We start from the raw sequence: 16,691 nt of genomic DNA, 5'->3' as shown, positions 1-16,691 counted from the left end.
TTAGAATTCTTTAAATTTGGAAGGAATCTTAGAGATATCCTAATCCTATTATCCTCCAACTTTGAGGAGTGTGTTATACTTCAATGAAAACTTTAGAAAATAAACTTTAATGAGTATACAAATCATGTAGGAAGCTTATTTTGAAAAAACTGATTCTTTAACTCCATTCTCAAAAAACATTGTTTCAGTGGGACTATATATTTGTATAACAAGGATGTATATTTGTATAACAAGACCCACCCCACCCCCTAATGATTTTGAAGCAAATGGTCTGAGGACTAGACTTTGAGAAACAATCAGTCTAGTTTCCACTTGTTTTATAGCTGAATAAGCAAAGATCCAGAACGGTTAATATCACTTGCCTAAGGTCACATGGTCAATTATCAACAGAGAGCTGAGGACAGAACCCAGATTTTTTTCTTACTTCCAGGGTACTTTTTATTCTATTAGACCATCTGAACATGGTACATAAAGGTGAGGAGTTTTAGAACTATTGGAGTGGTGACAATTTTATAGGGTTTGATTGTGGGCTTTGAATGTCAGACTCAGGGCTGGGGAGCTAATAAGAACACTTGAGTTCCAACTGTGTCAAATTCTGGAGTGTGTGTAAAGGACCAGGACAGCGGTATTAATCATGAGGACTAGGCCATTTGTCATAAATTTAGGGGACCTGTAAAATTTAACAGGGCTCAATTTGCTATCGGGAATTTCAGTTCCCAATTATTTCTTCAGAATTTGCTATACTTACCAAAAGTCAAAGATTCACAAACACCCCCCTGAACCTAACAGAAACACCTGTCTCTCGGAGAATATGATCTTCTCTCTGGTACATTTCAGGATCCTTCTCTGTGACCAGGTACGGTATAAATAATCACATGGGAAAATTGCCTTCACTTATTTGAACCCATATTAGTTTTGTTGATAGAAACCAACTTGTTGGTCTGATAGTTTTCAAGCAACTTCCCAAACATAGACTATGAAGAAGACAGGAAAGCATGTTTAGTTTCATACAACATAGGATATTTTGTAAACACATCCATAGAAGCCCCCAAAATAGTAAATTTGCTTTGTTTCCATTTATGCTAACATTAAGATCATCACTAACCTAGCTCTTCTACTGTCAAGATCACTGTCAAGGTGTATACTACCTGACTCATCTTAGCCATGCAAGGCTTCCGTGGTGAGGCACTACTCTTGTACGAGGCTTTAGTAACAGTTAAAGATGCTTTCTATTGCAAGACTGAGATCCAGAGAGGTTATAAAATGTTCCAGATTACCTTTGACCTGGTTTTGCAAGGTTAGAGGAAACAAAATTGGGCCTCCTTAAAGCAATGTGATAAAGCAATGCTTCCAAATAATTTTCAAAAGTATTGCATTATTAAAAGTTCTGAAACAAGAGAATTTCATTATAAAACTAGTGTCGGGATCAAGGAGAAGTCTTGTCACAAAGACTTTTGAGGTTAGATTGAGGAAAGCAGATGGAACAACAATTTAATTTCAAATCAAATCATTTAGAGAGTCCCCACAAGGTACAAGCTGGTTGCCATGGTGGGATAGGGAGTTAAGAAGATGAATTAGTTCAAGGATCTTACAGTCCATTGAAAGAACTAAGCCACATACACAAATGACTGTGACACCCAGGAGAATGTGATAAGTATGCTGGGGAAACTACAAAGTGCTATGGCGAAGAAAGAGCAGAGGGAGAAGGCTTTTCGGGGGCACTTGGGCAAGTGCAGTTGGAGAGGAAGCATTCCAGGCAAGAGGAGCCCAAAGGCAGTTTTCGTCAGCGCCTCACAGTGAGATTCTTCATTAAAGAGTTTTACTGTGTAAGGTCAACAGCAGGCTGGACTTAAGTAATAGTAATTTTTGAAGCTGGTACTGAGGAGACTCCACTGTTAAGAAAAATAGGGACTCAGAGAATCCAAGGAATGGCCAACGGTAGCAGCCTCACTTCCATGGAAGGAGATAATTTCCCAGTTCAAATGTTAGTCGAGGATCAGGGAACAGAGATAATCTCATCTCCACTCCTCTGATCTCTCTGGGCTGCCCAAGGAATAACTTAGGTGAGTTGCTTCAATGTCCTTTGTCTCCAAGGTTTAAAATTCTCTCACTTGTCTTTGAATAATGCCCTAGTAATATGTAGCAAATAGTAGTCAATAAATGTATGTTGTATTAATGAGTTCCACCATTCTGGTTGGTTGTAACAGGCTTGCTACTCTAGAACTTAGGGACTACTGGGCTGAGCATAAGGGCATAAAAAATAACAACAACAACAAAAAAAATCAGCTTTATTCTGATTTGAGAAAATCCATTTAGACCCAGTGTCCCTGAGGCCCGGCCTCACCCTACCCCAGACTTGTTTACCTCTGACAGTGGGCTATAGGAGAGAGGTACCCTTGCTGGGTCTCATTGCCAGAGATAGAACTGATGATGAGTACCAGATGGCTGGGACCATAGCAGGGAGGGTCTGTGTGTAGGATGGTAGGGGACAGACATTAAATGAGTAGTGTATTAATGGGCTAAGTTCCCAGCCAGGTAGCCCAAGGTCTGAATGGAGAGGTAGCTTAAAGATATTCTACTATATTTTTCTTCTTGGCCTGTTTATAACTAAAGTTTGCAAGAGGGGTGGTTATACATCTCCATTCAGAAACAAACTAGAACTTCACTAGCATATTTGGGAACATTCAATAGTTCATTTTCTTTGGAAACAAGAAGGGAATGAAGAGGTTAAAAAATAAACTCTAATAAATCAGCTGTTAATATTATTGAATCTGGAGCAGGAAAGAGTTCAGATTATTCTGCATGATGAGTTAAGTGGCCAATATTTAAAAAGGTTGTCCCCCACAGCCTCTGAGAAATAAGAAAGTAGGTAGTTGGTCGACAAGTGACATGGTTGCTTATGGATATCAAGTGATAACAATTAGGTAAGGCCTGGTATGACCTGATAACCTCATGAAAAGGAATTACCCTTGATTCCTGTTTAGAAAACATGAGCACACATCCGCAAGAACTTTAACAGAAAGAAATAAAAAATAATGTTATTGTAGAAACAGGGTTACTGGTACCTATAACACGGGCTTGTTAAAATTATGTAAAGCGATGTATACAAAGCTATTATACAAACTGTTCCATACAAGTAAAAATTTCAAATCTTTGTTATCAGTAAGAATGAAAGGTGTAGCGAATACTGAGGGGCTCATTCCTCAGCCATTGGAAGCATTAGCCACTGTCGACTGTCAGCTGAGACCCTTTCCAGGACTTGCCCTTGATAGAAGAGGGCCACTTTGCCCAAGGTCAAGCATTACCATTTCCCACCTGCATCCAATGGGCAGGCATGAAAGTAGAGCCCACTTCCCTTAATTTGGGACAACCACAAAGGGCTATCCCAGGCCCAGAGTCCCCATAGAATCAGAGGATCAGTTGAGGGAGGCCACTGTGTGACTGCATCACAGTTTGAATTTTCTCTCAATCCAATCTATTGCCCCAGCAACCTCACAGGTGTCATGCTCGAAAGCACGCCTTCACACAAATCTTAGCATCTCAGAGCCCCCAGGGAATGCAACTTTCAACAAGTAGAATTATTTGAGCTTATTTGTCCTGGTTGATTGCCACTTTTATCTTAAGTAAGCAGACTTTACAATAAGAATCACAACAAAATTAATGTATGAAGGAGAAAACATGGAGGTCCAATCATATTTCTAAAAGACTTAAGAAAAGACAATATCAAATACACAGTTAATAAGTGATGATCACATCCAGAATTTCCTTTCAAATTTTTCAGTTTTTATATCAGCATGTTTAATTTGAGGCTGCTACCATAGGCTATATCAGGTGCATCCTGATGTGGTTGGCAAGCCGCTAGAACCTCACATCAATGCCCAAATGCAAATTCTACACCAACAGCCCAGAGGATGGGTAGAGAAAATGTGTTGGGCAGGAGCCATGACCTTCCCTTCTGATGAGATGATGTCAGAGATCACAAACTAAATGACTACAGAGGGCCAGGTAGGAACATGAATGAAGTAGAAGATGCATGCCATTAAACTGGTTGAACTGTGATCAAGAATGACACCTGCTTAATTGTTTTTTTACTTTTATTATTACTGTTATTAATTTTAGATATCTAATGTCTCAATACATTTTCCTTTTTAAGAAGTTACAGAAAAAATTAAAGTCCTTTTTGACATATAATTTTTCTCTCATCAAAACTGTTACCAAAAATAAAAACAAAAAACTAAAACGAGAAACAAATAAAAGACTGTTACCAAATCCTGTCTATTCTACCTCTCAGACATCCCTTAAGTACATCTACTTCTCTTCAGCCTCCACTGCTACCTTAATGCAAAGAAGCTAGACCTACCAAATGGTCTCCCTACCGCTGGTCTTGCCCCTTCAACCCATTTACCTGCCTTAAAGCAGGGACCTAATCCCTACTTACATCTCAGTCTCTTCTCCCAATCTTCTTCCCTTCCCATTCTACACTCCAGTCAGTGTCAGCATCTTTTAGTTATGACACCATGCAGATTGCCTCTGGGCCTTTGCATAAGCCATTTCCTCTGCTAGAAACAGGCTTAGTCAGTTTCAGTGGACCTTCATCTTGCCAACTCCTGCTCATCTTCTAGGGCTCAGTTTAGATAACACTTCCTCTGCGTTGTCTTTGTGCCCCTCTGTGTGCTTCCAAAACAGTCTCCTTCCCCTATTGTGATACCTATGACACCTTATTTTAATAGATTATTTCTTTGTCTGTTTCCCTCCCCCCACCCCTATTAGACTCCGGCTCTGTGAAAACAGGGGCAATAGCTGGTTTGCTCATTGCGTATCTAGTGCTTAAAACCATGCCTGGCACATAGGGAGCACTCTTTAAACAGATGTCAAATGAATGTTGGGAGAAAGGGAGAGAAGGAGTAAGAACCAATCCAAGCAATTTATGAACACAATGTTTGACTATATATATAGTCTCAGTCTCATGCAGAAGGGAGGGAGGAAGGGAAGGAGGGAGATTTCTTAATTCTCTAACTATCAATAGTAGTTTTTAATTTATTTCCATGGGCCCAAGGCATACCTGTATCACAGAAATCATTTCATTTTGCATTTTATTAGAAGTCTAGCAACTCATAGTTTTGCAAGATCTGCTTACTTTAAAATCAACAGCTTTAGCTTATTCTGTCTCTTCTGCACTGACTAATATACTTTGTACATTGTGCAGTCTTTCAATTATAAATATTTACTTATCTAGTGTTGCATGCGGGGAGGGTGCCAAGAACATTGTTATAATCTCTTAATCTCAAAGTTTCCATGGTCTAATACAAGAGAAGAAGAGTTGAAGCATGTCACACTAAGTACTAGGTACCCCGATAGAAGTATATGCAGGCTCCTGTGGATGCACCTAACTTGGCTCTGTGGCGAGGCAACAGAGAGAAGTGTCACCAAGTAGCCTTGAATGTTGATCAGAAGTTTGCCAGGTGACCAGGGAGTGGGAGGGCATTCCAAGCAGATGAAACCTCCTAGACAGAAATAATGAAATGTGAGAGTATGGGTACATTCCGTTCACATAGGTCAATGTGGTTAGAGGAAAGGGTATGAGAGGTAGGAGAAATCAGAAGAGTCAGCAGGGTAGGCCATGAACGAGCTCAGAACTGAGCAAACAGTACATTAAAGCAGTGGTCCCCAACCTTTTTGGCACCAGGCACCAGTGCTCTTATGAGAATCTAATGCCTGATATTCTGAGATGGAGCTGAGGCGGTGATGCTAGTTCTGGGGAGCGGCTGCAAATACAGATGAAGCTTCCCTGGCTTGCTGCTCACCTTCTGCTGTGAGGCCCTGTTCCTAACAGGCCATGGACCGGTGCCAGGGAGTTATGAACCCCTGCATTAAAGAACGATAGCCATCTAAAATAAAATAATATGGTATGCCACCTGTAATTGAAAAATTTAAAAATATTTTAAAAAATGAAAAGAAAAAAAAAAATGATAGCCATAGCCATTAGAAATTCCAGGAGAAAACTGTTCAAGAAAGGAAAGATGATTATACTGTGTTACTTGGTTCTGCAGTGAATATTTACATAGTCATAATCTCAATCCTGATTATTGGTTTTCAGCTTCTAGAGCCAACCTATAGACAAAGCTAGGAAGACAGAATTATGATCTCAGAATAGATGTGAATGCCATTAATCCTGACAATATCAAGTGAACGTAATAACTGTTGTGAGTGGGCATAGGTAAATGAGGGTGGGGTAAAAATTAATAGGTCAAGAGGTAGAAGGAAAAGTACAGTATTTAGTGATGAAGAGGTGATTGCCAACAGAAACAGCTTTAAAAATTTGAAAGTAATTGTGCCTAGGCAGTAGGTTTAGTTTTGAGGAGGGATGGGGTGAGGGCCTGTTGATTTGCACTATAAATCCTTTTGAACTACTTGTTATATTTCTACCAGGTGCATAGCTCCTTTGATTAAAATGTTTTTTAAAAATTTTAATATATCCATCCAGATGATATTTGTTGTCTTGATGGAGATATTATACACAAACATCTGAAAAACAAAGCATATAAGATGACTTAGGTCTAATCTCCCCAAGGTAATTCCCTGGGATATTGAGTCACCTTCCTATTTAGAATAAGTATATTCACTTCAGTTATCACAGTTCAAGACAAGTAAGCTTAAAGTTCATCTCATCTTATGATTTAAGGGCACGGAAATCCAAGTAGCAAACATGAAATGTGGTTTGCATATTAAATCAGTGCCTTTAAAATTTTTTTACCTTGACCTACAATAAAAAATACATTTGTGTGTGACCCAGTGCCCACACACCCACATAACTGAAGCAAAAACTTTAAAAATATATATATCTATCTCACTATGTGTGACATGCTCTAAAAATTTCTATTTCATTTTATTGTAGTTTTTAAAAATACTGGTCATTTAAAATGATTTTAATAATCTACTACAGTTTTGTGACCCACAGTTTGAAAAACATGCTAATCATTTTTTTCTCAGACCAAAGAATGTGCTTATGAAATTTAGGGCTTATTTCTCAGATCAGCTGAAGCTTCCTAGTGGAAATACTTGTTACTGATATGTTTTAAAAAAAAAAAAAGTGATATGAAACTCAGTTTCCATCATCTTTGTTAGTTAGCCTGACTCCCTTACTTTCATTTCTCTTCTCCTTCCTTAAAATTTTACTTTTTTTTCATCTGGTCCTGTGGGGCATATACTGAGAATAACTCAATTCATTTCTGGAATTTTTGAGACATATACCAGATGTGGTTATAACTATGCACTTACATATCTTGGTTTTTACCCATATGTTCATTTGTTTGTACAGATCTCAACTAACCATCTGCTGCTTATGAAACCATTAAAATCCACTCTTCCCTCAGATATTGGAATCTTGTGATATTTTCAAATGTGGCGAATTCCATGTTTAAAAACACATAAGTATCACTTGTCACTTGTCACATCTACACACTTTAACAAAAATTATGCTGAAAACAAAATTACCATGAAGCTTAGTGTGCTAATAGAACTTTAATGGACTAACTTGATTCATTTGGATTTTTTTATTATTAAATTAAGAACTACAAGCAGCTATTCAAGAGGTGCTGCCAAGCCTGAAAAAAGATGATGTGTCTGTCTATTATGTGAGCAGAACTTCCAACACAGATGGGGTCGACTCTTTTCTAGAAAAAGTGGATGAAGAGTCGACTGGACCTATCCCAGAGTCGTGGAGATCGGACGTCACTTTTTTCACTCCTGCTTTATACATTTATACTTCTGGAACCACAGGTAAAAGTAAAGAGATGATTCTGAAGGAAATGGAGCTATCCTGAAGAACAAGTTAAATGTTGGGTTAGGTTTTGAAACGGTCTCTTTCTTTGACAAAACTTATCAGATAACTAATACTTCAGGGGATCTAGTTCCTTGACTGTGGGAACTGATCTTATTTTGTAGCAGATGTCCCATTTGCATTTCTCCAAGCTATGCATATTTACCCCTAGTTGGAATGTAGAAGAAACAAAGAAGGTAACCAGAAATTACAAAAATTGTTATGATGATAGTAGATAAAATTTGGCACTGAATAGGTTTTTGGAATTTTTTAATGATTATTCTATTTTGATTTTGTTATATTCAGAGTCCATATGTAATATATAACCAGTAATAAATGGAACACCACAGAAGACTGTAGGACAATAAAGGGTTATATTTATATGTTTTGACTACTATCTTCCCACGCAAGACTGACTTAGAGCTGCTTGCTACTGTGATTGTAGCATGGCTCTTAGCTCAGGGCCTAAAATACTGTATTTCATCAAACTAGAATGCCTTTAACTATAAGATGCACCATTATTTTTATGAGCCGCTAAGAAAAACACTGCTAATTAACGGCATTGTTGACATACTGCCTCATGGAACAGTCAATAAATATTAAAGGTAGGATGTACCAGGCACTCTCCTAAAAGCTTTATGGCATTTGTTCATTTACTTCTCCACTTACCCACCACTCCTAAGATGGGTACTATTCTTATTCCCAAAAGTTATATACTGCCTTGCCAACGAAATGGCAAGAGATGTAGTTAACCAAATACTTCCACTATGTACAGATACCAACTTAATATGGACTTTTGTCCTAATTTCTTAATAGAATGGTAAAATTCAATTGTAAACTTTGATTTGGAAAGTAATTAAGATAAAACAAGCCCTTGGTTAGTGACAGGGAGTTCTAGTCTTAATGCTAAATAGATAGGTATAGAACATCTTTACAGTGCAGGTTTGGGCATGCAAATATAAAGCCCGCTTTAGGAAATAAAAAGAAAAAACACTCCTTAATTTCATTCCATAATTCAGAATCTATATTTACTTGGAAGATAATTGGGTTGGTGTTTATTTTACTTTTCTCCTTATACCTAAATAAAATTTAGCTAAGTTACTCTTGTAAACATTAATCCAAAGAACTCATTTAAGCAATTGGAGAAGAAAATATTTTCCCTGTTCCTCAGAGGCAGTCAGTCATTAGCACAAAATTATATAACAGTTACCAAAAATTCTTATTTCTTCATTAATACAAAATCTTAAATTGGGAAAGTTTCTGAAAGTACTTCAAAGCAGCAAAGGACATGTATGTCTTTTTAAAATATAATTCAGAGCTTTTACTATCTGGAAGAGACTTTTCCATGGCAAATACAATTGGTTTATTGATGCTTTCTTCTATTTCTTAATATTAGTATAGAATGGGGCATCAACATTAACACAATGCCACTGGCCCACTGTCAGAGAAAATGAATTTTGAATTGTGTTTACAATGATGGTAATTTACTAGCCACACTGCTTTGCCTTATAACAAATTGCTCTTCTTTAGGCAATACCTGGCTACGGTACCGTCAACTATTGAAGGGTCTGAGTGTATAGAGAACTGCATTTCTCTTCTCAAAGCCAGTTTACTCACTCGTCTTAAACTCTAGCCTGAGGTCCTTAATAATAACTTCATGCCTTCTCCAACTAAATTGACCTCCCATGGGAAACAATATAAGCAATACCCTTTCAATAAAGTCTTACAAAAAACTTATGTAAATTATAGTTAAGAAAATACAAATGTATTCAGTCTAGTGTGCTAAAACTACACTGAGATACCAATATTCACCTCTCAGATTGGCAAAAATTCTAACATTTGAGAGCATACTTTGTCAAGACTATAAGGAAGCAGGTACATTTATATATTTCTCATGGGAAAATGAATGGGACAACCCTTATAACTGGCAATATGTCAGTATCTATCAAAATTACAAAGACATATCTTTTGACCCCACCATCTCACTTCAGCAAACTTATCCTACAGATATGGTATCACTCACTGTGTGAACTACCATGTGGGCCAGGTTATTTACTGCAGCATCATTTAAAATAGCAAGATACTGTAAATAAATTATAATATACAGATATAAAGGACTTGATGCAACTGAGAGAAAGAGAATAAATGAATGAATAAATAAGGGAAATTTCTATGTACAATGTGGACAGATCTCCAAGATACGTTGTTAAGTCAGGGGAATGAGAATATTATTCTACTTATCTCATTAATTATGAGAGTTAAATGAAATTTTGAGAATCACTTACAGGTGATAGGCACAGAGCAGAAATTCAGTAGACATTCGTTCCTTTCTCTTAAAATTACTACTGTAATAACCATCTGACGCAGGGCTTAGCAAACTCCAGCCTGTGGGCCAAATACAGCACGCCACCTGTCTTTGTAAAGATTTTATCAGAACACAGCCCCATTCGTTCCTTTATGTGTTTGGCTGCTATCTGGTAGCAGAGTCAAATGGTTGCAACGGAGACTGTATGACCCTGCAAAACCTAAAACACCATCTGGTCCTTTACAGAAAAATTTGCTGACTCCTGGTCTAAATGATCATGATCCTCCCCTATGCAATTCTCCAATCACCTGATGTTGAATCTTCCTAAGCCAGATCTCTCTCCTAGACCACATGTCTGTGAATGACCAATCTTGGCTCACTTATGCTTTCTTTCATATCTTTGCAAAGGTCTCCCGAAAGCCTCAATAATCAATCATCGTCGCATATGGTATGCAACCGGCTTAGCTACTATAGGTGGGATTAAGGAAGATGATGTCATATATATCACTCTACCCTTGTACCACAGTGCTGCATTCCTGATTGGCCTACATGGGTGTATTGTGGCTGGTAAGCTTTTTCTCTCAACAAGGCATTGGAAGTCAGTACACATTCACATCTGCTCATCAGAAAAGTCTTACAAAATTTGGCTACTTTCCCGTGTGCTTGGAAGGTGTTTAATTTTATGTTAATAACAAGGATCTTTGGCTCTCACATCATAAGCAGGTATCTAAAATAATTTCTATTTCCTCATGCCTGCTTGGCTAGCAGTACAATGCTATAATTGTTCAGTATATCAAGGAGGAAACTTTTAAAAAATACTTGAGATCTTTATCCAGTTTGAAACGCTTCATTCTTATATTCCATAAATAATTCTCCTACATCATTTCTATCTTCAGAAATCTGCATGTTGATCACCATCAGCATCTGATTTAAACTACACTTTCAGTTGTCTCCATTCTACTTCATTCTTCCCTACTCCCATGGCTTCTCACCTCTGGTCAGAATGCCTAGCTTGTCATGTCCTCTCTTTCCTTCTCAAACTTTACCATTCCAAATAGAATTGCCATCATCCCTTCTTTCAGTAGGATTGATGCCCATGTTAAGGCTCAGTCCAACATCCACCTCTTCCAGGAAGCCATCTCTAATGCTCTAAGCTAAAAAACATTTTTCTCCCACGTGGCATTTCATTATAAATAATCGTTTACATATATATATATATATATATATATATATATATATATATATATATATACACATTATACATATACATATATACACATATACATACACATATATTCATATATTCATGTGCATATATGATTGCCCAAGCCTCTAGTTCTTTCCTTCATCAGCATATTGATGAGCTGTAAAAGACTTAGTCTAGCATCAGCCTCCAAATCAGCAAGAAATGACTGGCCCTGATCATATTGCTGGGCCCTTCAGGAACTGGGTTACTCTGAGGCTCCCAAAGGGACAAACCAATGGCTTATACATTTGCTTAAGCAGCAAAAATACATGCTAAAGAAAAAAATGGTATTTAAATAATTTCCTCCTCTTTTAAAACATTGGACTTTTATATAGTTAGAAGTAAAAATAAACTGATAACATGAAAAAATTTTTGTGAGTTTTTTTTATTTTACTTTACTACATTTCTAGTTAGGTTGAATGTGATAGATATATTATTTTTACCCATTGTGTTAATCTCCTCTTGCTACTATAACAAATTACCCCAAACTTAGTGGTTTAAAAGAACACAGATGTATTCTCTTACTGCTTTGAAAGTCAGAAGTCCTAAAAATCAAGATGTCAGCAGGGCCGCATTCCTTCTGAAAATTCTAGAGAAGAATCTATTTCCTTGCCTTTACTAGTTTCTAGAGGCTGCCTGCTTTCCTTGGCTCATGGCCCCTTCTTCCATTTTCAAAGCATATCTCCCTAACGTTTTGTTTCCATCATCCCTTTTGCCCTTGACTTTCTTGCTTTCCTCTTATAAGAACCCTTGTGATTACATTGGGTTTACCCAAATAATCCAGGATAATCTTCTCAGAATTCTTAACTTAATCACATCTTCACAGACCCTTTTACCATGTCAGGTAGCATATTCACAGCTTCTAGGGATTAGGATATGGACATCTTTGGGAACCACTATTCTGTCTACTTCCCCTATCAAAGAATTCTCTTCCTTGCTCAAGAACCTAGCTCTTTTTGCCTACAAAATCAAGTCTGATTCCTCTACCTGGCACTTCCAAGCTCTCCATGATTGCACTCCTAGCTGCTTTTCCAGGGTCATTTCCTATGAGCTACCCACCCTTGACCACCCAGTCATAGACTAACTGAGCCCTGACCATCCTCCAACACTTTCTTGACTGTCCTGTGTTTATGTTCATGCTTTTTCTTCTGCCTGGAATTCTCTCATCTTTCTCCATATTCATTTCTCAAGAGCTAATTCAAATCCTACTTCTTCCAAAATATGCCTTTATTCTCAGCCTTTGCACCCAAGCAGAATTAATCTACACACAGATATATTCACATCCCCTAAGAGCCTCATTTGAACCTCTTATTTATTGCACATTGACTTTTTTTAGGAAGACACTTTTATGTGTCTTTTCCCCCACTAGATTGGAAGCTCTTATACGAACAAAACCAGGTCTTATTTGGGAGTTTTTTTGCATTGAATATTATTGGTACTCAGTACTTGTTTGTGAATATTTAAATTTCTACCTTTCAAAAGTGGCAATCTCCTCTCATGCTCTGCCTCTGAGAGGAGACCACACTCTGTAGAATGTTACCCCTTTTCTAATAAATTTTCCCTCCTCTAAAAAAAAGTAGCAATTATAATTGGGGAGATTTTTGTTTTTTGTAATACTTTTTTACTAACACTTTCTATGCCTTCTTGATAGGAGCTACTATTGTTTTGCGGAACAAATTTTCAGCCAGCCAGTTTTGGAATGACTGCAGAAAATACAACGTCACCGTTGTTCAGTATATCGGTGAACTGCTTCGGTATTTATGCAACTCACCCCAGGTAACTCTCTCCATGTCTCATTATATTTTTGAAATGGATAAGATTGGAATTCAAGTCACTCTGGGCCATGCTAGGCTTCAGCTTATTTGTATACATCAGTTTTCATTTTAGACTACAACCATTTGTCACAATATAGTGCTTGGTACCACCCTATTATATAGAAGGGATTTTCTAGATGGCAATTGCTATTAATATCATTATTCCCTACCTTTGTACCTGTTTTCACATCTTAGTCTCTACCTAGCATATCCTCTGCTTTCCTCTTACCTCTTTAAAGCCTACTCGCTTTTAAAGCTCAGCTCAAATGATACCTTATATATTAAACCTATTTGGGTCACTTCAACAAAAGTCATTACTCCCTACGCTACATCATTTGATTTCTATCCCATTGTAGTCCTTGTCACATTGCAAGTGTTTGTCTTCATGTCTCCCATCCTCCCTAGATTGTAAAATTTTTCATGGCAGGGGCCACATCTTATCTCCTGGCCCTCTCTTATACCAAAGGCATTCAGGAAACCTATTTAATGTTACTTAATGAGTAAATTTCCATGTGGCTTTGAAGCCATCTGACTAAGTCTGTCACCAAGCTTAGAACAGATTCCCCAAGGTCATATCAAGGGCCTTGAATCCACCCCGTTTGCAGATATCTAATGCTTTGATGGAGCTGTGTGAGGAGCAATTTCTGCCAGGGTTCTTCAGCTCTCATCAGAGGTATGGCAGCCAGCCTGGGGACCAGATCAAAGGTTTTCAACAGTGTCGCTGCTGACATTTTGGGCCCATTCATTCTTTGCTGTATGGACTGTACAGCACTATAGGATGATTAGTAGCATCTTTGGCCTCTACCCAGGACATGCCAGTAGTACCCTCACCCCACCACTGGTCGTGATAATCAAAATATTCTCAAACACTGCCAGATGTACCCTGTAGGCAAAGTCAACCCCAGTTGAGAAACACTAGACTAAATAGTGCAATAAATTCACCAGATTCTACTTCCTTTAATCTTTTCACTCATCATAAGAAAACGAACTCAAAGGATCACCAAGTTGATGAATTAATATTTATAAACACCTATGTTCAACTTAACTAACAGCTGCTGTGTGATATAGGAAGAAATATAAAATGGTCTTTCCCAAGTTCTCCGGTTTGTCTCTGCCCACTGTCACCTCATCAAAGAGGCCCCTCTTGCTAACTAACATGTATCACCCTGCCTCTTACCCTTCATCTCCTGGGTTACTGCTCTTCACAGTCTTGACATAGTACAGGTTTATATGACTGTTGTCTGTCTCCCCCAATTAAATCAAAGCTCCATGCACCTGTGGCTTTGTTGGCTGCAGATCCCCTGCACCAAGATCTGTACCTGGCACATCCTAGTCATCAACAAATTTTGCTGAATGAACCTCTAAATTCTTGCCACTGAAAGATTTATAATTAAGTTGAAGGAGGTAACATAGCCCCCCAAAATGTTTGGGCTGAGCATGTATTATTCTGATTTGGGGGGCAGATTCATAGGATTTATGAGGGTCATAATTAGCTGTGAGCTGGGTTAGAACCTTTTCCATAGCGATTCTGTTGACATCATTATAGCATTTTTTTCACAGTATTCCATCTGGTCCTCAAGATTGCATGACTCTCTTTTAAACCCTAGAAATCCATTTGGGGGCCTTCTGTTTGGCTTTTCTTCTCTGCCTTAAAGGCACATCCTTGCTTGTTAGAAGTCTCTTGAGGGAGGGCATATTATTTCTATCAGTTCTAATGAGATTTGCCTTTGGACTTGAGGAAAAGAAACATGTTTGTGTGTAGCTCTTTCAGGCTCACACACATTCACACACATACACACTCCCACCTCTACCCTTTCTCTTAAGGTTGTCTCAGATGTTGGATAACAAAGACAGTTTAGGGTTTTATATCTTCACAATATGTTATGTTTTGGTGTATAATTCATGGATAACCTCTAATCTAGAAGTAGATTTGGAGTTCCTATTTGCCCTTGCTTCACCCTAGCCCTGAGTTTGGGTTTGTCTAGAAAATACTTACATGAATTGTAAGAAATAATCAAAGTTACCACAAAAACCTTCAATTAAAGATTTTTTAAATGATATGATTTTACATGTAGAAAACCCTAAAGACAAAAAATCTGATGGAATAAATGAATTTAGCAAAGTAGCAGGATACAAAGTCAACACACAAAAATCAGTTGCAATGGAACAACCTGAACAGAAAATTGCAAAAACAATTTCATTTACAATAGCATTGAAAAGAATAAAATACTTAAGAATTAATTTAACCAAGGAGGTGAAAGACTTACATAATGAAAACTACAAAACATTGTTGAAAGAAATGAAATAAGATAAAAATAAATGAAAGCACATCTCGTATTCATGTATTGAAAGATTTTATATTGTTAAAATGTCAATACTATCCAAAGCAATATACAAATTCAGTTCAATCCCTATCAAAATTACAGTAATGTGTTTTTGCAGAAATAAAAAAAAAAATCCCATCCTAAAATTCATGTGGATTCTAAAGGGACCCCAAACAGCCAAAACAATATTGAAAAAGAAAAACAAAACTAGAAAACTTACACTTCCTGACTTCAAAACTTACTACAAAGCTTAAGTAATCAAAACAGTATGGTTCTAACATAAAGACAGATATATAGACTAATGGAACAGAATATAGAGTCCAGAAATAAACCCACATATATATGGTTAAATGATTTTTGACAAAAGTGCCAAGACCATTCAATGGGAAAAGACAGTCTTTTCAACAAATGGTGCTGGGAGAACAGAATATCCACATGCAAAAGAACAAAGCTGGACCCTTACCTAACACTATGTGCAGAAATTAACTCAAAATGGATCAAAGAACTAAATTTAAGACCTGAAACAATAATTTTTAGAAGAAAATACAGGACAAAACTTTATGACTTTAGATTTGGCAATGATTTCTTGACTATGACACCAAAGGCATAGGCAACAACAAAAAAAATTAGACAAAGTGAACTTCACAAAAATTTAAAAATTCCATTTCTCAAAAGACACTATCAACAGAGTAAAAGTCAATCTACAGAATAGAAGAAAATATTTGTAAATCATTCATCTGATAAGAGATTAATATCCAGAATATATAGAGAACTCCTGAAACTTAACAACAAAAAATAACCTGATTCAAAAATAGGCAAAGGACTTGAATAGAGATTTTTCCAAAGAAGATGTACAAATGGCTAATAAGCACATTAAAAGATGCTCAATATCACTAATTATTAGAGAAATACAAACTAAAACTATATTGTTATACTTTACCATTCTTAGGATAGCTACTATGAAAAACAAACAATCTAACAAACAAACCATCAAGTGAGTACAATGATGTGGAGAAATTGGAACCCATGTGCACTATTTTTGGAAATGTAAAATGGTACAGTTACTGTAGAAAACAGTATGGCAGTTCCTCAAAAACTTAAAAATTAAATTACAATATGATCCAGCAATTCTTCTGGGTACATACCCCAAAAAATTGAAAGCAAGTTTTCAAAGATTATTTGT

General features: G+C 37.1%; 1 protein-coding gene across 2 annotated transcripts in view; it reads left to right on the top strand.

The window, feature by feature from the left end:
• SLC27A2 (solute carrier family 27 member 2) overlaps positions 1 to 16,691 on the top strand; it is a 45,868-nt gene that overhangs the window by 2,885 nt on the left and 26,292 nt on the right. Inside the window, exons 2-4 of one of the 2 annotated variants that reach the window (XM_039889075.1) lie at positions 7,570 to 7,779; positions 10,533 to 10,691; positions 13,022 to 13,146. In XM_039889075.1, coding sequence (XP_039745009.1) covers positions 7,570 to 7,779; positions 10,533 to 10,691; positions 13,022 to 13,146 — 494 coding nt within the window. The remainder of the gene's footprint in view (positions 1 to 7,569; positions 7,780 to 10,532; positions 10,692 to 13,021; positions 13,147 to 16,691) is intronic. The other variant, XM_039889076.1, reaches the window with a different exon arrangement.

The sequence above is a fragment of the Pteropus medius genome, unplaced genomic scaffold (assembly GCF_902729225.1).
Source record: "Pteropus medius unplaced genomic scaffold, Ma_sr-lr_union100, whole genome shotgun sequence".
Classification (NCBI taxonomy): domain Eukaryota; kingdom Metazoa; phylum Chordata; class Mammalia; order Chiroptera; family Pteropodidae; genus Pteropus; species Pteropus medius.
The sequence above is the reverse complement of the archived record's forward strand: the minus strand, read 5'-3'. Positions and strand labels throughout refer to the sequence as shown.